The 18112-nt window shown below is 51.5% G+C and overlaps 1 protein-coding gene across 1 annotated transcript in view; it reads left to right on the forward strand.

The window, feature by feature from the left end:
- Positions 1–18112, forward strand: part of LOC134042036 (serine/threonine-protein kinase pim-1-like) — a 44136-nt gene that overhangs the window by 24135 nt on the left and 1889 nt on the right. The window contains exons 3-9 of the mRNA XM_062489110.1: positions 6476–6610; positions 6697–6747; positions 6976–7345; positions 7534–7710; positions 7985–8055; positions 12664–12790; positions 16867–16913. Coding sequence (XP_062345094.1) covers positions 6476–6610; positions 6697–6747; positions 6976–7345; positions 7534–7710; positions 7985–8055; positions 12664–12790; positions 16867–16913 — 978 coding nt within the window. The remainder of the gene's footprint in view (positions 1–6475; positions 6611–6696; positions 6748–6975; positions 7346–7533; positions 7711–7984; positions 8056–12663; positions 12791–16866; positions 16914–18112) is intronic.

The raw sequence follows: 18112 nt of genomic DNA on the forward strand, positions 1-18112 counted from the left end.
CGTTCCACCTTTCCCATTTGTCTTCTTTTTTCAAATGGGACACTTATGATTCACCAAGTGCATTTCCTTAAAACAAGCAGATAGAAATCCAGCTGTCAGTGATGTCTTGTTCCACATGTTGTTTTCATGGAGCAGGATGGCTGTGGCAATTACCTACACAGGCAAGGACTGCTCTAAATTCCTTTGTCACAGAGATTTATGTCAGCTCTGAAAATGCTGGTCGGGAGAAATATGCCTGACAAATGGAGTGTTGAAGAGGCAGATCTTCAAGGGGAGTTTCCACTTTCTCCACCTCAGCTGCTCTGTGAACTCCTGAACTGCCTGACTCTGTGCCTTTGTGTATCCCAAGTCTGGGCTTCTTCCTGTTTGCTCTGGAGTTCAAAACCTTTTCACTGCTTACGTGTGATTGAACTCTTGAGGTCCTTGATCTGAAATGTTTAACACAGCTCCCGGTCCAGCAGACAACTTTGCATTGACAAATGTGAACGGAGAGGTTTTCTTTGGGAATTTAACCCCCCCCTCAAGTAGGCTGGAGGGAAAGAAGTACATCAGCAGAAAATTACTTGATTTTATAAATTGGGGCTGCCCCTGCCCTTCCCCTCCCCACTCTCCTTTCTCCTAGGACCTCAGAAGAGTGAGCAGAAACGTGTGTTTCTCTTGTAGATAAAGTAGCACTGATGAAAGAGTTCAGCCACCAATGGAGTCAGCTGAGTGGCCAAGCTCTGCTGGATGTGACAGAGCGTATCACAGGTATGGCCTCTGCTAAGCCAAGAGGTCTCCCCAGGGAGCATTTCCAGGGCATTCCTGGCAATAGACAGTAGAGTAGCTGCTCCAAATCAGGAGGTGCTGAGCTTGTCCCTCCTGCCCAATGCCCATGGCAGCTGTGTTTGGCAGGTTTTCCCTGGCTGCTGCAGAGGTGTGCAGTACCTGGCACGGGGGTGGCGCTCGGCCTTGGGGCCGAGCTCTCACTGGGGCATCTCAGAGCCCACCTCCAGGAAAGGGAGGGGTTAAAAATACCCGAGCTGGCTCTTCTCTTGGGAGCTCAGGGTCATCTCTGGTCCTTCAGGGAAAATGTAGCAAGTGCTGTTTCAGGCAATCCGTTTCTTTTGTCCTCACAGAATTCTCGTTTTGCTCTTGAAAAGTTTTGAGACTGAACCCTGCAGTGCCTGGGGGTCACAGCTTAGGTCAAAACTCAGCACCCAGATTAGGGGCATGGATTTGGTGCAAGGCAGCCTTTGGGGCCAGAGGGGCAGAAGCAGAGTGCTGAGGCTCCCTGCCTGTGCTGTCAAAGTGGCATTGGACTGAGCATTTCAGGGTGTGCAAACAGTGTCTTCCTGTGTCAGTGCTGTCCAAAATGCTACAAATGCAGCTGATAATTGATTCCTCAGAGGAGCTTGCTATGTCAGCAACAGCCCAGGAATGGAAAAGTGATAATCTCTCTATATAGTGGACAAGATGATTTACAGCCTTGCTTTAACGGGGTCTAAATGCACTGCTAAGTGTGCCAGCATCTTTAAATGCAAGGTTTCATAGATGTTGTGTCTTCTTCAGCAATCTCAAATGCTCAGTGTTCGGTGATTGAGAATGTCAAAAGCGCTTGAAAGGGCATTGGAATAAAGTAGATGTCTAGGAAGAGGGAATTTAGTTTTGGAGATATTTTGATCTCTTCTTCAAATAAAGGAAATATACATAAATTAGGACTCTTTTAGGAAGAGCAGATGTTCTCTCTGAGATTTAGTGGGAACAAACAATGTTTTCTCAAGTTCCATTGTGACAAATGTCTTGAATTGGATTTTAACTGAAATTAACACCCATTTTGAAATGGATGCCATAACCCTTTTCCTGCTTGGCAGAATTGGTTTTGGGCTCTTTCAGGAAGTGTTTAAATATTGATGATTGCTGGTGGATTACGAGCATAAAGAAAATGAAGTCTCTTCCACCACAGAATAAGAAGTGGTTACTGCATAACATTTTGCCTGATCAGAAAATATGAATGGTGTCCAGAGCATTTCAGGTTTTGATGTCTCAGCCACATCTGCCATGCAAGGAGCCTGTTGGTTGTCAATGTTTTGTCTGTGTTTGACAAAGTTCAGTCCAGAAATTGAGCAGGGAGAAGGCTTCAGAGAGAAAGGGAGAAGACACTCGTGTTGTGGTTAAATTTCATTCATCTGTGTTGCATTTTTCTCTCTACATTCTACTATTGCAGTGCACATTGCAAGAAAAATGCCATTAACATTGGGAGGGGGAATGACATTAAAATGTGCAGATGCACAAATACCACAGCAATGAGGTCTGGGTAATTACCTAAGACACCCTGAGGTTTGAAGCAGCTGTTTGTTGGAAGGCACAAAAGCATTGTGCCAAAGACAGCAGCTAGTCACTGATGTTTCTAATCCAGCTGTCAAGCAGCACCCATGTCTGGTGGGCTGGAGTTTGGAAGTGTGGTCTAATAGTGCCCTTTGCTGTGTGCCACTGAGCAAAGGGAAGAGCCAGATTGGATTCTGGCACTTTGACATCAAGGGTCACAAAGATGGAATTGTCCTTTTTCTTAGAAACCTTTCAATTGAATCTCCATGGTGCATTTCCAAATCTTCAGTGTGGGTTTAGACAACTTCCTAATGGAAATGAAAGGGAAGTTGACATTTTAGTCATTCTTGATGTTGAAACAGGTTGTGAAATGATCCAGTAAAGGTACAAGTTCTGCCACAGGTGCAAGTATTTGTTTGGAGACAGTACTCCTGAGGTGTTGGTGGTTCTGTTTTGGGGAGGATCAGCTGCTTTGGCCATTTCTGGATCGTTGGGCTCTGTGTGCTATTTCACTGCTCTTAGCCAGAGAGGCTTCCAAGAAGCAAATCTCGAGGTGGATCCTTGTTTGCATTAAGGTTGTTGTTTCAGAAGTTTGTGTCTCTGTCCCGGCAGTGCTTGTGGAAGGGGTTTATGCCAGGAGCCCTGAAGTCGTCCAGCGCTACGCCCTGCCCGTGCTCTGGTCCTTCCTGGAGAACAAGGCGCTGCCTGTCCGCAGCGCCAATGTGCGCACGGTGGTCACCAGGCTCGCCTCTGCCCTCTACGAGGTGATGGGCACCAAGCTGAAGAAGCGTGCTGCCAGCCAGCCCCCACATGTCCAGGAAAACCTCTCCAGCATCCTGGGCTGGTGAAGGCTTGATGTTCTCCAGCAAGTTGACCAAGTGCTGAGATGGACACCTGCGGTTCTGACCTTTTAGCTGTGCCAGAAATGACAAAATACTCAGGAAGGGTGTGCATCTGCCCCTGCTCTCTCCACTGCCCTTCCTAGTCATGGCATGCTCAGGGGCCTGAAGACACTCTGGATTGAGGACAAAGTGAAGGACTAGCATGGCTCAGCCTCCCACAGAGGTAAGGTGGGAGCTGGGCCGCTCTCTGGCGGGAGGAAGGGTCTTGTGCCAGCCTGGAGAGCCTGTGCACATTGCCAGGGAGCAGTTGTGCCCTGCAGGTGCCCCCTGCCATGAGCTGTGCTGCTGCCAGTGCCCCGTGGAGCTGTAGGGCTGCTGAGCTGTGGGGCAGGGAGAGGAGCAGGAGGCTGCATGTGCAGCTGAGCCATTGCTGGGAAGCACAGGGCTCTGGGCTCCCTGCTGTCCCAGGGCAGCCCAGAGGCCAGGGAGTTCCCCTGGGAGCTCTGTGGAAGTGGCTCAGGGTGTGCCCCTGGCCTGCCTCCAGAGGGTGATGGTAGGAGAATGTTTCCCTGTGCAGCTATTTATGAATTTCCAAGAAATGTGTTCTATGAAATATGGAGCTTCAGATGCTTTAGGTTTGCATTGCAGCCTCTGTTACATTTTGTGTCTCCATTTTGCAGACCTGCCTGGCTCCTGTGTTTCCACCAAGTTTTCTCTGGACATTCATTTGTGCATTTACCCACAAAGTCCTTTCCTGCTGTCCAGAAGAGCTCTTTCCTCCAAGCCCAGGAAGAAGCTGCTGCCTATCCAAAGAGCGTTTGAAGACAAGGATTTATGCATTAGCCTGTATAGTTCCAGATGTACATATGTTCTGATAGTTATCTGTACGTTTCAATAAATATATTTTGATTCTATCTTAATAATTTTGTTGTTATATTTTTTATTGTGTATATTTTTGGTGGTATGTTTTGTTTTTTTATATTTTATAGTTTTATATTTTTTCCCATTGACATGCTAAGGATGGCCAGGTCCTTGAGACCTTGAGATGGGGAAGGGAGAGCCTCCCTTTTTTTTGGGAGTTTCTCTGGGAGGGCGGGGCCAGTGTGGGGAAGGAGGCCAAGGCCACGAGATTCGAAGCAGGTAAAGGAGCGTGGGGGGGCAGTTACTGGTACTCACCCCTTTTTGGCTCTGGAAGGAGGAAGGCAGCTGGAAAACCTCACCGCGCCATCCCAGTGCCAGGAGCTGCCTCTTCTGGTGTTGGACCTCACACCCCTGCCAGGATGCTGTCCTGCTTCAGTTTGCTATCTCCAAGCATCCTGTTGGAGCACCGGGACCGACACTGCTCCAAGGATTCGTGAGCAGAGTCTCTCCTCCACCCTTCCCATCTGGGACACAGCTGCCATCACCCCCAGCTCTCCTGCAGCTGTGCAGGGATCCACACACCTGCCCTGTCCACTGGGAACCTGCCAGAGCTCACTGCCAATGGCGATGGTAACTGCACCAGGGGGGAAAAGAGCACACAACCAAAGGAACTGTGACTGGGTTCCTGTTAATTTCATAGTTATTGTTGTTTAGATTGGCCTTGTTGTATATTTAGTAGAGAACTGTTCTTCCTGTCCCCCTATCTTTCCCTGAGAACCTCTTGATTTCAAAATTATACTGACTCAGTGGGAAGGATTTTACTTTCTCCATTTCAAGGGAAGGTCCTGCTTTTTCCCTAGCACACACCTGTCCATTCAAACTAGGATACGGAGCATGAGGTGCAGGGCTGATGTGTGAAAGCAGGAGGATCTCCTCCAAAGTAACTTGTTTAATTGTCCATTTTATTACTTCTCTATTTACTCCACACTACTAAGGCAAGGCAAGCTTTGCTTGCAGGCAAAACAGGCATGGGATACACTAGGGTCCCTTGCAGGATCAGCAGGGCTGGCAGTGACAAAGCAGGCAATCTGCTCCATGGTGAGCCACTACACAGCCGCATCCCAATGTGGGTTTAAGTAGCATGGTATTATGGAGAACTCCTTTTCTGCATCAGATACCAAAAGAACGTCCACAGCTTCTGGTGGCAGTCAGCTGGAGCATTCCACAGGCAACACGAGCTCTCAAGGCACTCAGTGTTCTCTAGTGTCAGAGGCAGAGACACAGTTGAGGAGAGTCCATGTCAGGGGTCAGCCTTCCCAAACTGAGCAATGGATGCTTCTGCCACTAACACTGACAGGAAATAAACAAACAAAATTTCTGTGCACACCAGGGCTACCTGTGGATTAAATTATTTCTGTTTCACATCCCGGCCAGAACAACATCGTGGTCAGAATATCATTGTTCCTAGATTCTCTAACACTAAAAATATTGCTGGAGAGTTTTTGTCATTCCCATAGATTTGGTGACATCCAGACACACTTAACAATCCATTTGGGTCCAAGTTCCATATTGCAGACGATGTCTTTGGGCAGCCTGCAAGTGTCTCAGCAGAGAAGGAAAAGGGATGACAATACTGACACGATTTCTCTTTGCTACTTGAAATTTAAAAGCTCCGCTCCAGCCCACACTGGCAAAATTGTCAGAAGAGGCAATTCTTCCCCACAAAATGCTTCATCTCACTCAAACAAGAAAGCCACCAGCCAACAGTCTTCTTTACTCCTCCACTGCTTTATTTGGCTATTTCTCTAATAGGAATTAGCTTCATTTATTCTTACTTTGTTTCCTGTGTTCCACGGGGCGCGCGGCGGCTCCTCCGTTGGGTTCGCGGAGGCAACGGCAGAACGGCCGCACGCTCCGGCGGCTCCGCAGCAGCAGCAGCAGCAGCAGCGCCTGTCTCGATCGGTTTTCCGCTCGAGTTCCCGCTCGCCCTCCGTGCCCTTCTCCCTCTCAGACTCCCTGTGATCCCGTTCAGTCCCCTCCTTGTTGCGCCTCTCCCAGCCCGGCTCATGCCGCGCCCCGCAAGGCGGCCGTGGGCGAGCCGGCCCCCTGCCCGCCCCTGTCGGGCACGCCGCGGTGCCGCCTCCGCGGGGCTCAGTCCGTACCGCCTGTGGCACCTTTTGAAGAGCCTGTGGACGAGCTCCTCGCTGCGCTGGTGGCGGTGGTGGAGCAGCAGCGTCTCTTGGCTCCGCCTGGCGCGGGCCCTGGCGCTGGCCCGGCCCCGACCGAGGCCTCTCCCGCGGTTCCGCCCACAGCTGGCCCGCAGCCGCCCGGCTCCCTCCCCGCCGCCGGCGCATTCCCCCGAGCGAGCCTCGCCGCCCGGCAGTTCGGCCGCCGGCCCCGAGGCGCCGGAGCCCGGGGCGGCTCGGGAAGCAGTGGCGGCCGGGGCGGGCGGGTCCCCCGGGCAGAATGCCGAGAGCGCGGTGCCGTCCGCACGGGCGGAGAAGCCTCCCCTGGAGCAGCTGTACCGGGAGGGCCCGCTGCTGGGGAGCGGCGGCTTCGGCAGCGTTTACGCCGGGACCCGGCTCGCCGACGGCGTTCCGGTAAGAGACGGGGCCGGCTCGGAGCGGGGAGGGGGGCGGCGAGCGGCGGGCGGCGAGCTGAGCCCTCCGCTCGCCTTGGCTTGCAGGTGGCCATCAAGCGAGTGTCCCGGGACCGCGTCTTGGAGTGGGCGCGGCTGGTGAGTGAGCGGGGCCAGCGGGAGCAGGCGGCGGGGCGTGGCGGGCGGGGTAAGGCCAGGCCCGGCCGGGTGGGAGCCGGGACGCTGCGATGGGAGCGAGCGTGGAGCGAGCGGGGGCCGCGCAGCGTCCCGGGCCATGGGCAATGGGAGCTGCGGTGGCGCCGGGCAGGGGGTGGCGAAGGCGAGCGCAGCATCGGCGCCGCTGACGGCATGGCGGCTCCCCCGCAGCACGACGGCGCCCTTGTGCCCCTGGAGCTGGTGCTGCTCTGGATGGCGTCGTGGCCCGGCTTCCGCGGCATCGTGCGGCTCCTGGACTGGTTCGAGCTGCCCGACGGCTTCGCGCTGGTCATGGAGCGTCCGGAGCGCTGTCAGGACCTCTGGCACCTGCTGCACGCGGGGGGGTTCCTGCCAGAGCCCGTGGCGCGGGCGCTGTTCCGGCAGGTGCTGGGGGCCGTGCGGCACTGCACCAGCCGCGGCGTCCTGCACCGCGACATCAAGGCCGAGAACGTGCTCGTTGACCTGGCCACCGGCGAGGCGAAGCTCATCGACTTCGGCTGCGGCACGATCCTGCAGGACACGTTCTACACCCAGATGGCCGGTGAGCCCAAAGCCGGGGCCCAGCCGGGCAGTGGAGCTTCTCCCCTGTGCTTCCACAGGTGGAACACACAGGGAGGGAGGGAGGGGGAATGCTGCTTCAGCCGGCTGCAGCCAAGTTGCATTTTGGCAGGAGGTGGCTGGGAGGGAGCAATCAGCATTGGCCTGATGAGCTGTGCCCGTGTGCCATAGGAACGCGGGAGTACTACCCACCGGAGTGGATCCTCTTTGGCCGCTACCATGGCCAGCCAGCCACCATCTGGTCCCTGGGCATCCTGCTCTATCAGCTGGTGTGCAGGCACCTTCCTTTCAAAAGCAGAGAGGACATCGTCCGGGGACAGCTCTTCTTCCCGCCCCGGGTGTCTCAAGGTGGGGATGGGCCTTCAAGGCACGGGAGCAAGAACGGCTTTGGGAGAGGGCAGGTGGCACATAAGTGTCCTGCTGTTGCAGCTGGGGAGGAGGTTCATCTCCTGGGCTGAGCTGGACGAGGTGGCAGGTGTACCTCTGCTGCTCTCTTCCAGAAGAGAGGATGGATGGGAAGCTGTGCGAACAGCTCTGAGCACTCTTAGTGTGCTGTGGGCACTGTGAAATCTGGGAGAGCATGGACAGGAGCTGACCAGCAGTTTCTGGTTTCTCTCTGCAGAGTGCCAGCACCTGATCAGGTGGTGCTTATCCATGGACCCTGCAGACAGGCCATCCTTGGATGACCTTTTAGAACATTCTTGGGTGCAGAAGCCCCACCTGGCCCAGGAGACAGCAGAGATCCATCCCTCTGCACAGTAGAATCCAGGATGCCCGCAAGCAGCAGCTGCTCGTGTCTCGTGGCTCTCAAAGAATTCCCCAGAGCATTTCCCAGTGGCCCTGGCATGGAGCAGAGAGCACAGCCAAGGAGGTGCTTCCTCAGGTCCCCGGCGATTTGTGGAGGGAGCGGCTCAGGGCTCCCCATCCTATTGGAGAAATTGTGGCACAGTGCAGTGAAGTTGCCACAGAGTGGAAAAGGGGAAACATCCCCCTGCAGCTCAATGGCCTCGTGATGTCCCCGCGAGCCAAGGCACATCTGGCGTGTTCTTCTGGAGATCAGCGCAGAGCTGGAGAACGCCGTCCTCGAGCTGGCCACTGGCAGGGCAAAGCTGATGGGCTTTGGTTGCAGCCCCTTCCTAGAGGACACGCTCTGCACCCCGACGAAATCAAGATGAGTCCCCAGGCGGTGCAGGGGTGGGGGGATGCTCGTGCCTCCAGGCATGGCAGGGCTCAGCCTGGCCACGTGCCGGTGGTTCCCCGTGGGGTGGCAGTGGACAATATTAATCTTTCTGCCAACTGCTCAGCTGCTTTTTGGTGGGGCAGGGGATGGATGTTGTGGAAGGGGAGCCGGCTCCTGGCCTCACTGACAGCTTCTTCCTGCCAGCATGGCACAGGCTGGGGTGGGGGCATCCGGCCTGACATAAGCGTCCATCCGTGTGGATGGGGAGCAGCAGAGGGGGACGGGTTCTTTAGCCATGGCCCAGCTGCTCTGCTTTGCAGGCCCTTGAGGAAGGGGTGGGCATACAGGTGGGAAAGGTAGGGTTTTTCCCCACCACTGGAGAGATTTTAGTATCATAAAGAGCGGTCAGACCTTCCCCAGTCCTGTGAAACGGTGACAACCTTTGGTGCTTTTTCTTGTTTCCAGGTATTGTTTTGAAATGACTTTCATGCAATTGTTCTTTGTTTTTTCCAGAAAGATTGCAGCTTGTGTCCAGACCAGATGGAGAAGCACCGGTACCGTCCCTGGAGTGCATCCCATGCAGGTGCTACCCGGGGAGGGTCCACGGTGTGGATGTCCCCTGCAAAAGGATGAGGACCTTGTGTGGGATCGGCTCCTCTCCTGGCAGCAGGTCTCCAGAGGTGGGTACCCAGTTCCACAGCTCGGGTGGCAGAAGGGCTTAGGGCAAATGGCAGCAGGCACACGAGAATGTCGCTCTTGCAGCTGCTGAGGAGGTTGTTGTGCCATGCTTGAGCAGAAGAGGTGGAGCGTGTCCTGCCACGCTGCTCTCCTCTAACAAGGAGGGAATGGGCTGGGAGGTTTGGGCTCTGAGCACAGCCAGCAGCCTGGCCTGAGTATAGGCTATGGTGGGACAGGGGGGACAGGAGCCTGCTGCCACTGACCGTGGCTTTCTGGTTTCTGTCCCCAGGCTACCAGCAGCTCATGCCATGGAAACGGCACCGCTCGACCTGCCAGTCTGGGAGGGCTGGACGGCAGTGGGTGTTCATTTGCTGCCAAAAATAAATCATTCATGTTACTAACATCATCATCATCATCGGAGCATTTCTTTCATCCTTTTTTCAAGCTTTTGGCCTCCCTTCTTCCACCGAAATCTCTTTGCCTCTTTCCTCATCCACTTGGTGGAATTGGTGGGGGGGGTTTAAGTAACACAAAAAGTTCAGCAACAATTCCTGTTGCCAACCGCAGCAGTCTCTTCAAGAACCTGGATTTGGTAGCCAGGCCCACATTTCACTTGGAAAGGGGAGTGGTTTGCAGGGACAAAGATGTCCCTCTGCTGCAAAAGCAGGGAGGAAATCAGAAGCAGCAAAATGCAATTTCAGCTCTACCCCCGCCCAAAGTTGTCTGCATCTTTGCCCTCCACTCCAAAATAGGCAGGCAAGGCTGGACTTGAACAAGGTTCAAGTCCTTCATGGTCCCTTGGCATTAAAGGGATCAAGTAAAACTCTCGTATGCAGTAATTGGAGTACAGCTACTGTAGGGATAAAGGAAATGTTGGGAGCTGGGACATCCTTCTTGTCTCCTTTGTCTCCCCAGGTGTTGTAGCCTGGATAGCTGTTAAGATGGTTGCAGGTAAAGGAGCAGCAAGGGCCTTTGTATGGGATCCACGGAGATGTTTATTTCAGCCACTGCGTGGATAGTCCAGGGTCAGAGGCAAAGACAAAGGGGAACGTCGGGGTGAGGGTCCAGGTTGAAGCAGATGGGTGTCCTGGGCAGGGGGAGCATCAGGGAGCACTTACCAGGGGACATGGGGGTGGCACAAAGGTGGGGTTAGGGCATGGGAGCCAACAGGGAAACAGGGTGGGAGTGACCGAAAGCCTGAGAGACAGGGAGAGGGCAGGGGGCTGGCCCAGGGAACAGAACAGGGCTACATTGGCATGACAGAACAGGGCTTGCTATGAGAGAAGCCTCTCGTGTCTTCCTAACTAGGGAATGCCTTTTAGGGTCTCCACAGTGGGGTGTTTTGGGTTCAGTTTGAGTTTGGGTGGAGATACTGCTTTAGTGTAGTGGTTTTGGATTGTTAATTTGAATGTTTTTAGTTGTGAGATAGGATTAGGAGGAAGATAAAACAGGCTTAGCTTTAAATAATACAAAGACAAACTTTATTACCAGAAACTATAGGGGAAAAAAGAAGAAGAAAAATTAGAATAAAACTTCAGACTACTCTTCTTCTTTCCACACATTTGTTTTTTTTGCATTGACAGCATACAAAGAACAACTCAGTTAGTTTACCATTTCTAAAATAGTCATTTACTTGTTTCTTTCAGAGAGGAGATTCTTCAGCCTATAGAGATTTTTCATAAGAAACCATTTGTAAGTGGTCTTGCTGTTCTAGTGTTTAGCCGTCAGGGAGGATAGAGATCTGGTTATTATGTAATATTTTTTTTCTCAACTAACATTTTAATTCATAACTAATACTGAGGACCATATCAACTTATGAGGCACACTTAAAGGATTATAATAGTTGAAACAAAAGCTTACTCCACTTTTAAAAATAGAGGGTGTTTTTCTTCTTCTTCCCTAGGGAGAAGCAGGGGTTTTTTCACTATTTAAACCTAGGGCACTTACAGCAATTTTAACATTGGTTTATTTTAACACCAACGCTTCTTCTTACATCTAGAGTTAGAATCTTTAATCCACCCCATATTTTTTATGTGTTATAGGGAAACAACGGATTCTTTTCTATAGCATAAAAAAAAGGGAAGAATTTCAGTCTATGTCTTCCTTCCCTCAGCTGAGACTTGACTCTTCTCATACTTTGATTTTGGTGTTTTTTGTGCTGTTTTTGTACATATTATCATTTTGGTTCTCTGTTTTTTTTTCCACAGGACAGAGAATAAAGTATTTGTAAAGTCATATTTTGGGCAGTGAAAAAGTTAATATTTTGCCAGGGCAGGAGAGGGTTCTGTGATTGTTTTTAGGTGGGGCGGCCGGAGCTCTTTACCATAAGGAGCCTTCTAAGGCCGCGCCGGGGCCGGGCTGGGATTGTAGGGCCCGGCCAGAAAGCGGAGATGAGTTTTTTGGTTGTAAGGTTGTTTTTTGGCGTTTGCTGTACGTAATGTTAGTGGTGGGCTGGTGGTTTTCCTTTTCCTTTTGCCAGCAGCCGAGGTTGGGGCCCTTGCCAGATCGGGGCCCAGCTGTCTCTCCCCCAGGCCGTGTGGGCGGTGAGGCAGGCCTTTTTTCCACCTTTATCTCTTACTGTTCACTTCCTCTTGCTGGAAACGGGATTGTTGGAACACTTTAGAGGAGACGGCTTATCCATAGTGTTCTGTTTTAAATTGTCTAAAACCGTGTGAGACAGATGGCTTCACATAGGAACATCCCCAGGGCTGCTGAGGGGAAGGCACCACTTTATTTGTTGTAAAGAGAAGTAATCAAAATCCGCAACCAACAAGCTGCAAGGCAGAACGGAGTGGGAATTACAGAAATAAAGGCCTTGAAAAGCAGCTTAGGAAAGCAGCTACTTCCTAGACAGTGCCAAACCCTCCGACCTGGCCTGGCCGGGCCCAGGGCTGGCTGCCCTTGGGAAGGGAAGGGAAGGGAAGGGGATGGAGCTGGGGTGGGGGCTCTGTGGCCATGGAAACGAGAGAACCACGGGCCAGCGCGTCACAAAGGGGCAGCCCCGCAAGGGGCTGTGAAGGTTGTGGTTGACACGGACACAGTGGCAGGAGACACGTCTGGCTCTGCCTGTCTGTGCCGACTGCTGGCGATTGGAGTCACCCCACCTTGTTCTAGGGCTGGGGACCGAGCTCCTATCGCCGTCTGCTCCGAGACAGTTCCCAAATTCAACCCCAGGTACTTCTGCGAGACAGAAGCACGGGTTCAAAGATGGATTTTACTGGAAAAGGAAAGACCACGGAAGGAAAAGGTGAGGATAGAAAGGAGCTGAAAGGCCCGAGTCAAATGGAGACAAAATCCACCAGATTTCCGGGAAAATTGGTCCATCGTGGTCAGTTCTGGCTCTGTGTCAGAGTTGGTGGCTGTGAGCTACAGGTGATCTTGCAAGGACAGCCCTGGCATCACAACATTTTCTCATTAGCTTACTCATTATGTTTTGTCATTAGCGTCCTCTTCTTTTCACAGTAGCCAAATCACTCAAACTTTCAGTCAGGACAGGGACTGTGGCCACAGCTGACCACAAACTGGACACGGTCATGAGACGCAAGTTCTGTTCCTTTGTTTGCCGCCAATGTCAGGTCTCACAACAGATAAATTTCCTGTTCTTCCTCTGCTTGCTAATTGGGTGTAACACTGAGAATGATATTAAGGTGCTATGAAAACGCCAGCAAGTCCTGCCTGCTTGCTGAGAGCTCTTTGTAGTTTGCAGAAACAGCAGTCACAGCTGTGTGGGTCTTTATTGGGTGTTCACAGAAGCCACACTAGAGAAGGAGTTTTTTTCCCCTCTTCCCATTGGAGCCATCCAACTTTCTGTTCAGCCATGGTAACTCAATAGTGTTCAGAGGAATAGTTCACAGGCTAGGTCCTTGAGAAATGAAACCTAAGAAATTTTCTCCAAAGTTCAAGAATCCTGCAAATGCCCCACCCATTAGACGTGTTTATGATAAAGATGGGACTTCACCTAAATGAGTTCATCCCTTGTGAGGCTGGCTCAGCCTCCCACAGAGGTAAGGTGGGAGCTGGGCCGCTCTCTGGTGGGAGGAAGGGTCTTGTGCCAGCCTGGAGAGCCTGTGCACATTGCCAGGGAGCAGTTGTGCCCTGCAGGTGCCCCCTGCCATGAGCTGTGCTGCTGCCAGTGCCCCATGGAGCTGTAGGGCTGCTGAGCTGTGGGGCAGGGAGAGGAGCAGGAGGCTGCATGTGCAGCTGAGCCATTGCTGGGAAGCACAGGGCTCTGGGCTCCCTGCTGTCCCAGAGCAGCCTAGAGGCCAGGGAGTTCCCCTGGGAGCTCTGTGGAAGTGGCTCAGGGTGTGATCCTGTGGCCTGCCTCAGGTGGCTGCTGTCAGGTGCATGTTTCCCTGTGCAGCTAGTTTCCAGGAAAGTTTCCAGGAAATGTGTTCTATGAAATATGGAGCTTCAGATGCTTTAGGTTTGCATTGCAGCCTCTGTTACAGTTTTATATCTCTACTTTCCAGGCCTGACTGGCTACCCTCTTGCCAAGAAGTTTTCCCTGGCAAATCCTTCTATGCTCCTTCCCTCCAAGCCATTGCCTCCCATCCAGAAGGACTCTCCTTCCACCAAGCCAAGCACGGTGTCCAGAGGAGAGCATGAGACTGGGAAAAACGGCACCGGCTGCGAGGATAAAATTAGAAATAACAGGGAGCTGAGTTCAGAAGGAAAAGAACAGATGGTAAGGAGACCGAGCTAAGTCCTGTGTGATAGATTTTCACTTTCTGCACTGTAAGCAGAGCTCAGAGAGCTTTTCCTGTGGTGTGAGCACATGGAACCAGCTGGGCCAAGGAAGAGCTCAGCTGGACACTGCACTTCTGGGAAGTGTCTGAGAACACGCTGCCTTTGCAATGGGTGTGTAGTGCAAACTTCACATCCTCAGCATGCATCAATGGCAGGAGAAGTCTTTGAATGGTTTCTGGGCTCTGTCATAATTCCTTGTCTGACTTATGACTGAGAAAAGCCCAAGAATCAGGCCAAGCTGCTTATGCTGTCCAATCTGGCCAAGCAAGCATGTTAGATTTTATAACCTACATGTATTTTTGAACCATGGCTGTGTCAGGGATATGTATTCCATCAGCTGTGTCTGCTTGCTAAGGAAAAAAGGAGTTTGCTGGAACAGGCAGTGCTACAAAGTCAGTTCCAGGTGGTCTCAGCTTTTGAGTTGTACAGCCATGGCCTTGTACACAGTTGTCTCTGATGCTATTTCTAGATTTCGTCAGCTTCTGGGCAGCTGTGTGCTCTGGCATGGCTTTGTCCAGAGGGAAGGGATGGGAGGTGGCCATGGGGAGAGCAGCTCAAAGCCCAGGCACACAATTTCCTTTGCAGCAGGGCCAGCACCTGCAGTTGTTTTGGGTTTACCATGGGGTGCAGGAGGAGGCAAATGAGCAACAGCATTGGCAAACAGAATGTCCAATCAAAGGCTGATGTACTTGATTCCAGCCTTGCTGAGGAAGGGCCCAATGTATTCCTGACAGGATCTAATCCTTCCACTGCAGTTCAAACAGGTCCTGATTTGGCCCTTTAGTTGTGCCAGAAATGATGGGATACTGAGGAAGGGCGTTCATCTGTCTCCACTGCCTCCACCTCCCTTCCTGGCCATGGCATGGGGGCCCTGGAGAAATTTGGGCAGGCAGAGACCTTCCAGAGAGCAGCAGGGCAGGGAGCTCTGCTGAACTTCCTAAATGCCAGTGAGCCTGAGATGATGGAGGTGTGGGAGCTGGAGAGCACGGAGCATCGCGAGAGCTCAGCAGCTTCTGGGCTGAAAGGCTGCTGGGCAACTGTAAGAGGGAAGGGCAGCAGCAGAAGAAATGAGGGGCTTGAGAAAAGCAGGTTTTGACATCCTGCAGAATGGCTTTGTGGGGACTTGGCTGGAGATCAGCACTGGCTGTGAGGTGCCTAAGAGGCAGGGAGAGAACAGTGATCTGAACCTGTTCCCATACCATCCCAAAGGCCAGTGGAGGCCGTGGCACCGCAGAACATCTTGATACCAAACATGTGGATTCCAGCTGGGATCATAGCCACACTTGCAGTGAACTGAGCCCAAGGAGAGAGTTGGCAAGTCTAGGGCATGAGCACGCCCTCACCACTTGCCTTTTCATTCCCCATGCTAGGCCAAGCTACTCCAGCAGTTTGACTGGTCTTTTCCTGCCAGGTCCCAGTTAAAAGCATGGCTAAATGTCTTCAGCCATCAGTGAGGAAGGGCTGAATGCTTCATCTGAGCACTCTGTACCACTCTTTCCAGGCATCCTTGCTGTATCCCAGAGGTGGGGATATGAAGAAGGGGTCATTGGGGCTGCCTTTGGTCCCCCCTATACCCAAGGCAGTCAGTCCCAGTGTTGGCAGTGCTGCAGGGTCTCTGCACAGCTCTGTGCAGCTGGATGTCCAAGAGTCCCAGGAGATGAGGTAAGCCAAGGTGTCTGCTGCTCCACTCTGCTGTTCAGCTCCCTCTTGCCATCTTGTGAGGTTCCTTTGCACAGTCAGCTGTCTCCCATGTATTTAGGCAAACCTCTGTGTATTCACCATTTGGCCCATCCGTGATGATCCAGCTCCATGTCAAACCCCACACCATGTGTCCCAAGAGCAGAGGTGGTGGTGGTGGGGAAGAGGAGGCAGGGCTTAAAAGCACCTGAAGATGGGTCCTCTGCTGGGCTTGGTATTGATTCCCTCTGTAATGTTTGTGGTGTCATTTGGGAGCTGTATTGCACGGCTCTGGATCCTGCAGATCTTTGAATACTGTGATCCTTGACTGGCAACTTCAGCACCGGAAAACTCTGTTTGGCCAAATATTGGATGCTGGAGGGGTGTCTCCGTCTTTAGGTGCTGCTTCTGTAAATGTCAGGCATAATTTCTCTGTGCCTGGGACGACGCTGTGAAATGAGAACCCCGCTATATTTTCCGGGTATAGATGTAAAATCCTATCAATGTTTAATATTTAGGTCTGGGATTAAAACAGAGAGGGCAAGGAGGTACAGAAGAGCTATAGTACTGTACCTGATGGGAAGATATTGGCTTGTATATATATGAGAAAATGTAGCTGTCAATGTAGCTTATCTGAAGGACAGCAATAATGAAGGAGTCACAAAAATGTCATTCCAACTGGAAAGCTTTGGTAGTGCATTGAAAGTGCAATGTGAATACACTTGCCTAGCAGTTGAGTTGGAAAAAGGCTTTTCCTTCTTGAGACAGCCATGAGGTGGAATATCCTTCTCAGGATACTGCCGTGTTCGGACCACATGTAGCACGAGACTGGTACTAGTGAGAGCCACAAGCAGGCAAAGTCAAGCTTTGTCAGCAGAACCAAAGTAGCTGCCCTCCCTGCAGACTCGTGTCTCAGCTTAGCAGCTCCTGCTGCTTGAGGGAGGCTGTAGGAGCCCCTTGGCTCCAAAAGGAAAGTCAGCAGAATTGGGGAGTTATGGTGCAAGTTGAGGAATGACTGCTGAGTTTCAGCTGGAGCTTGGCCAGCTCTGCCTGGCTGCAGCAACTGAATGCTTAAGGACAATTAATGAGCTTTGCATCTTGTTGGCTTGATGTGTTGCATTTTCTCCTTCATCAGAGGGACCAAGCAAGGAAGGATTGCTACACCTGTTCCTTCCCTTCTCTTTCTCCCTCCTCATATGTTCTTGTGTTTTCCATTTTTTAAGGCCACGATCAATCAGCAGCATCAGAGAGAAGAAGTCTGAACATGCAGGTAGGTACAGGTCATGTCTGTCTTAAAATTACTACTAGAACCTTGAATTAGAGGTGATATTTTGAAAGCTTTGTTAAAAATCATTCTTTTAAAAATTTCTTTAAACTCATTTGAATTCCTTGATGGGCTCAGTGGACTATCCCAGAGCCCAGTCACTGGGAGTGTGCTGCAGTGGTGTGAAGTGAAAATTCCTGCATTGTGAATCTTGAGTGGCAAGAGCTGGATTGGGACCTTGGGGCCCTGGAAGTGCAGTGCAGGAAAAGGAAACATTCCTGTCCATCCAGCACACACCTTTTATCTCCATGCAGTCTTTCTCATGTCAGAATTAGCAGAGAAGAAGAAGGCATTTATCAGGAAATTAGAAATCCTCTCACTCCTTCCTCCTGCCCTTGAAGGAGATAACATTTCCTTGAGGCAGATTCTGAACTGAAACCTTTGACATCTGAAAGAGAGTCATGGACTATCAAAGCCATTGCCTGGTTTTGCTCTGGGAGAAAGAGGGGAAACCTTCTGTGAGAGAAAGTCCTTTTGAATTTTCCAGTTATGGAGATGGAAACTTCCAAAGGGATGCAGCCTATGCAGGGTCTGAGTTTGTCGTCCTATAACAGCACAAGCCCAGAGCCACCTGTGGATTGTTCACAATGACAAATCTCTTGCCTGACTCTCTCTGCCTGTGTCAGTGTTGCAGGCTGAAGCTGGGGGAGGAGATGCCTTCTGCCTTGTCCCTCTGTCCCTGCCTTGCCTGATCCCTGACAAGTAGAATTGTGCCAGACAAACTGCGGTCTCTGGTGCGTCTGTGCCAGCCAATGCCTTTGAGTTGAAAGCCTCCATCAAAGCCTGTTGTTGTTGTTCCTTTGCCATTTTGGGGCACGTCACGATAGGGGAAATGAAATTTGAAGAAATAATTAGCTGATGAAGAAAGCAGATGAGATTTCCAGGTCCCTTTGCTCTGGGTTATTTCTGAGAAATCCTGGGATTTGCCCCTTTGGAATGAGTCCTTTGTGGGTGATATGCAGCTGGAATGCTTAATGCAGCTAGGGAGAAGTATTGCTCAGTAAGTAAGGTGACATTTTTGCTGGATTCATTTTGGACTAGAAATGTGCAATTTCGTTAAATATTACCTGTTGTGCTTTCATAAATTGACCTGTACATTCTCTATGGATAAATAAAAGATTGGTTTAAGGATGTTCTTCTTTTTA

The sequence above is a fragment of the Cinclus cinclus genome, chromosome 3, assembly GCF_963662255.1.
Source record: "Cinclus cinclus chromosome 3, bCinCin1.1, whole genome shotgun sequence".
Lineage (NCBI taxonomy): Eukaryota > Metazoa > Chordata > Aves > Passeriformes > Cinclidae > Cinclus > Cinclus cinclus.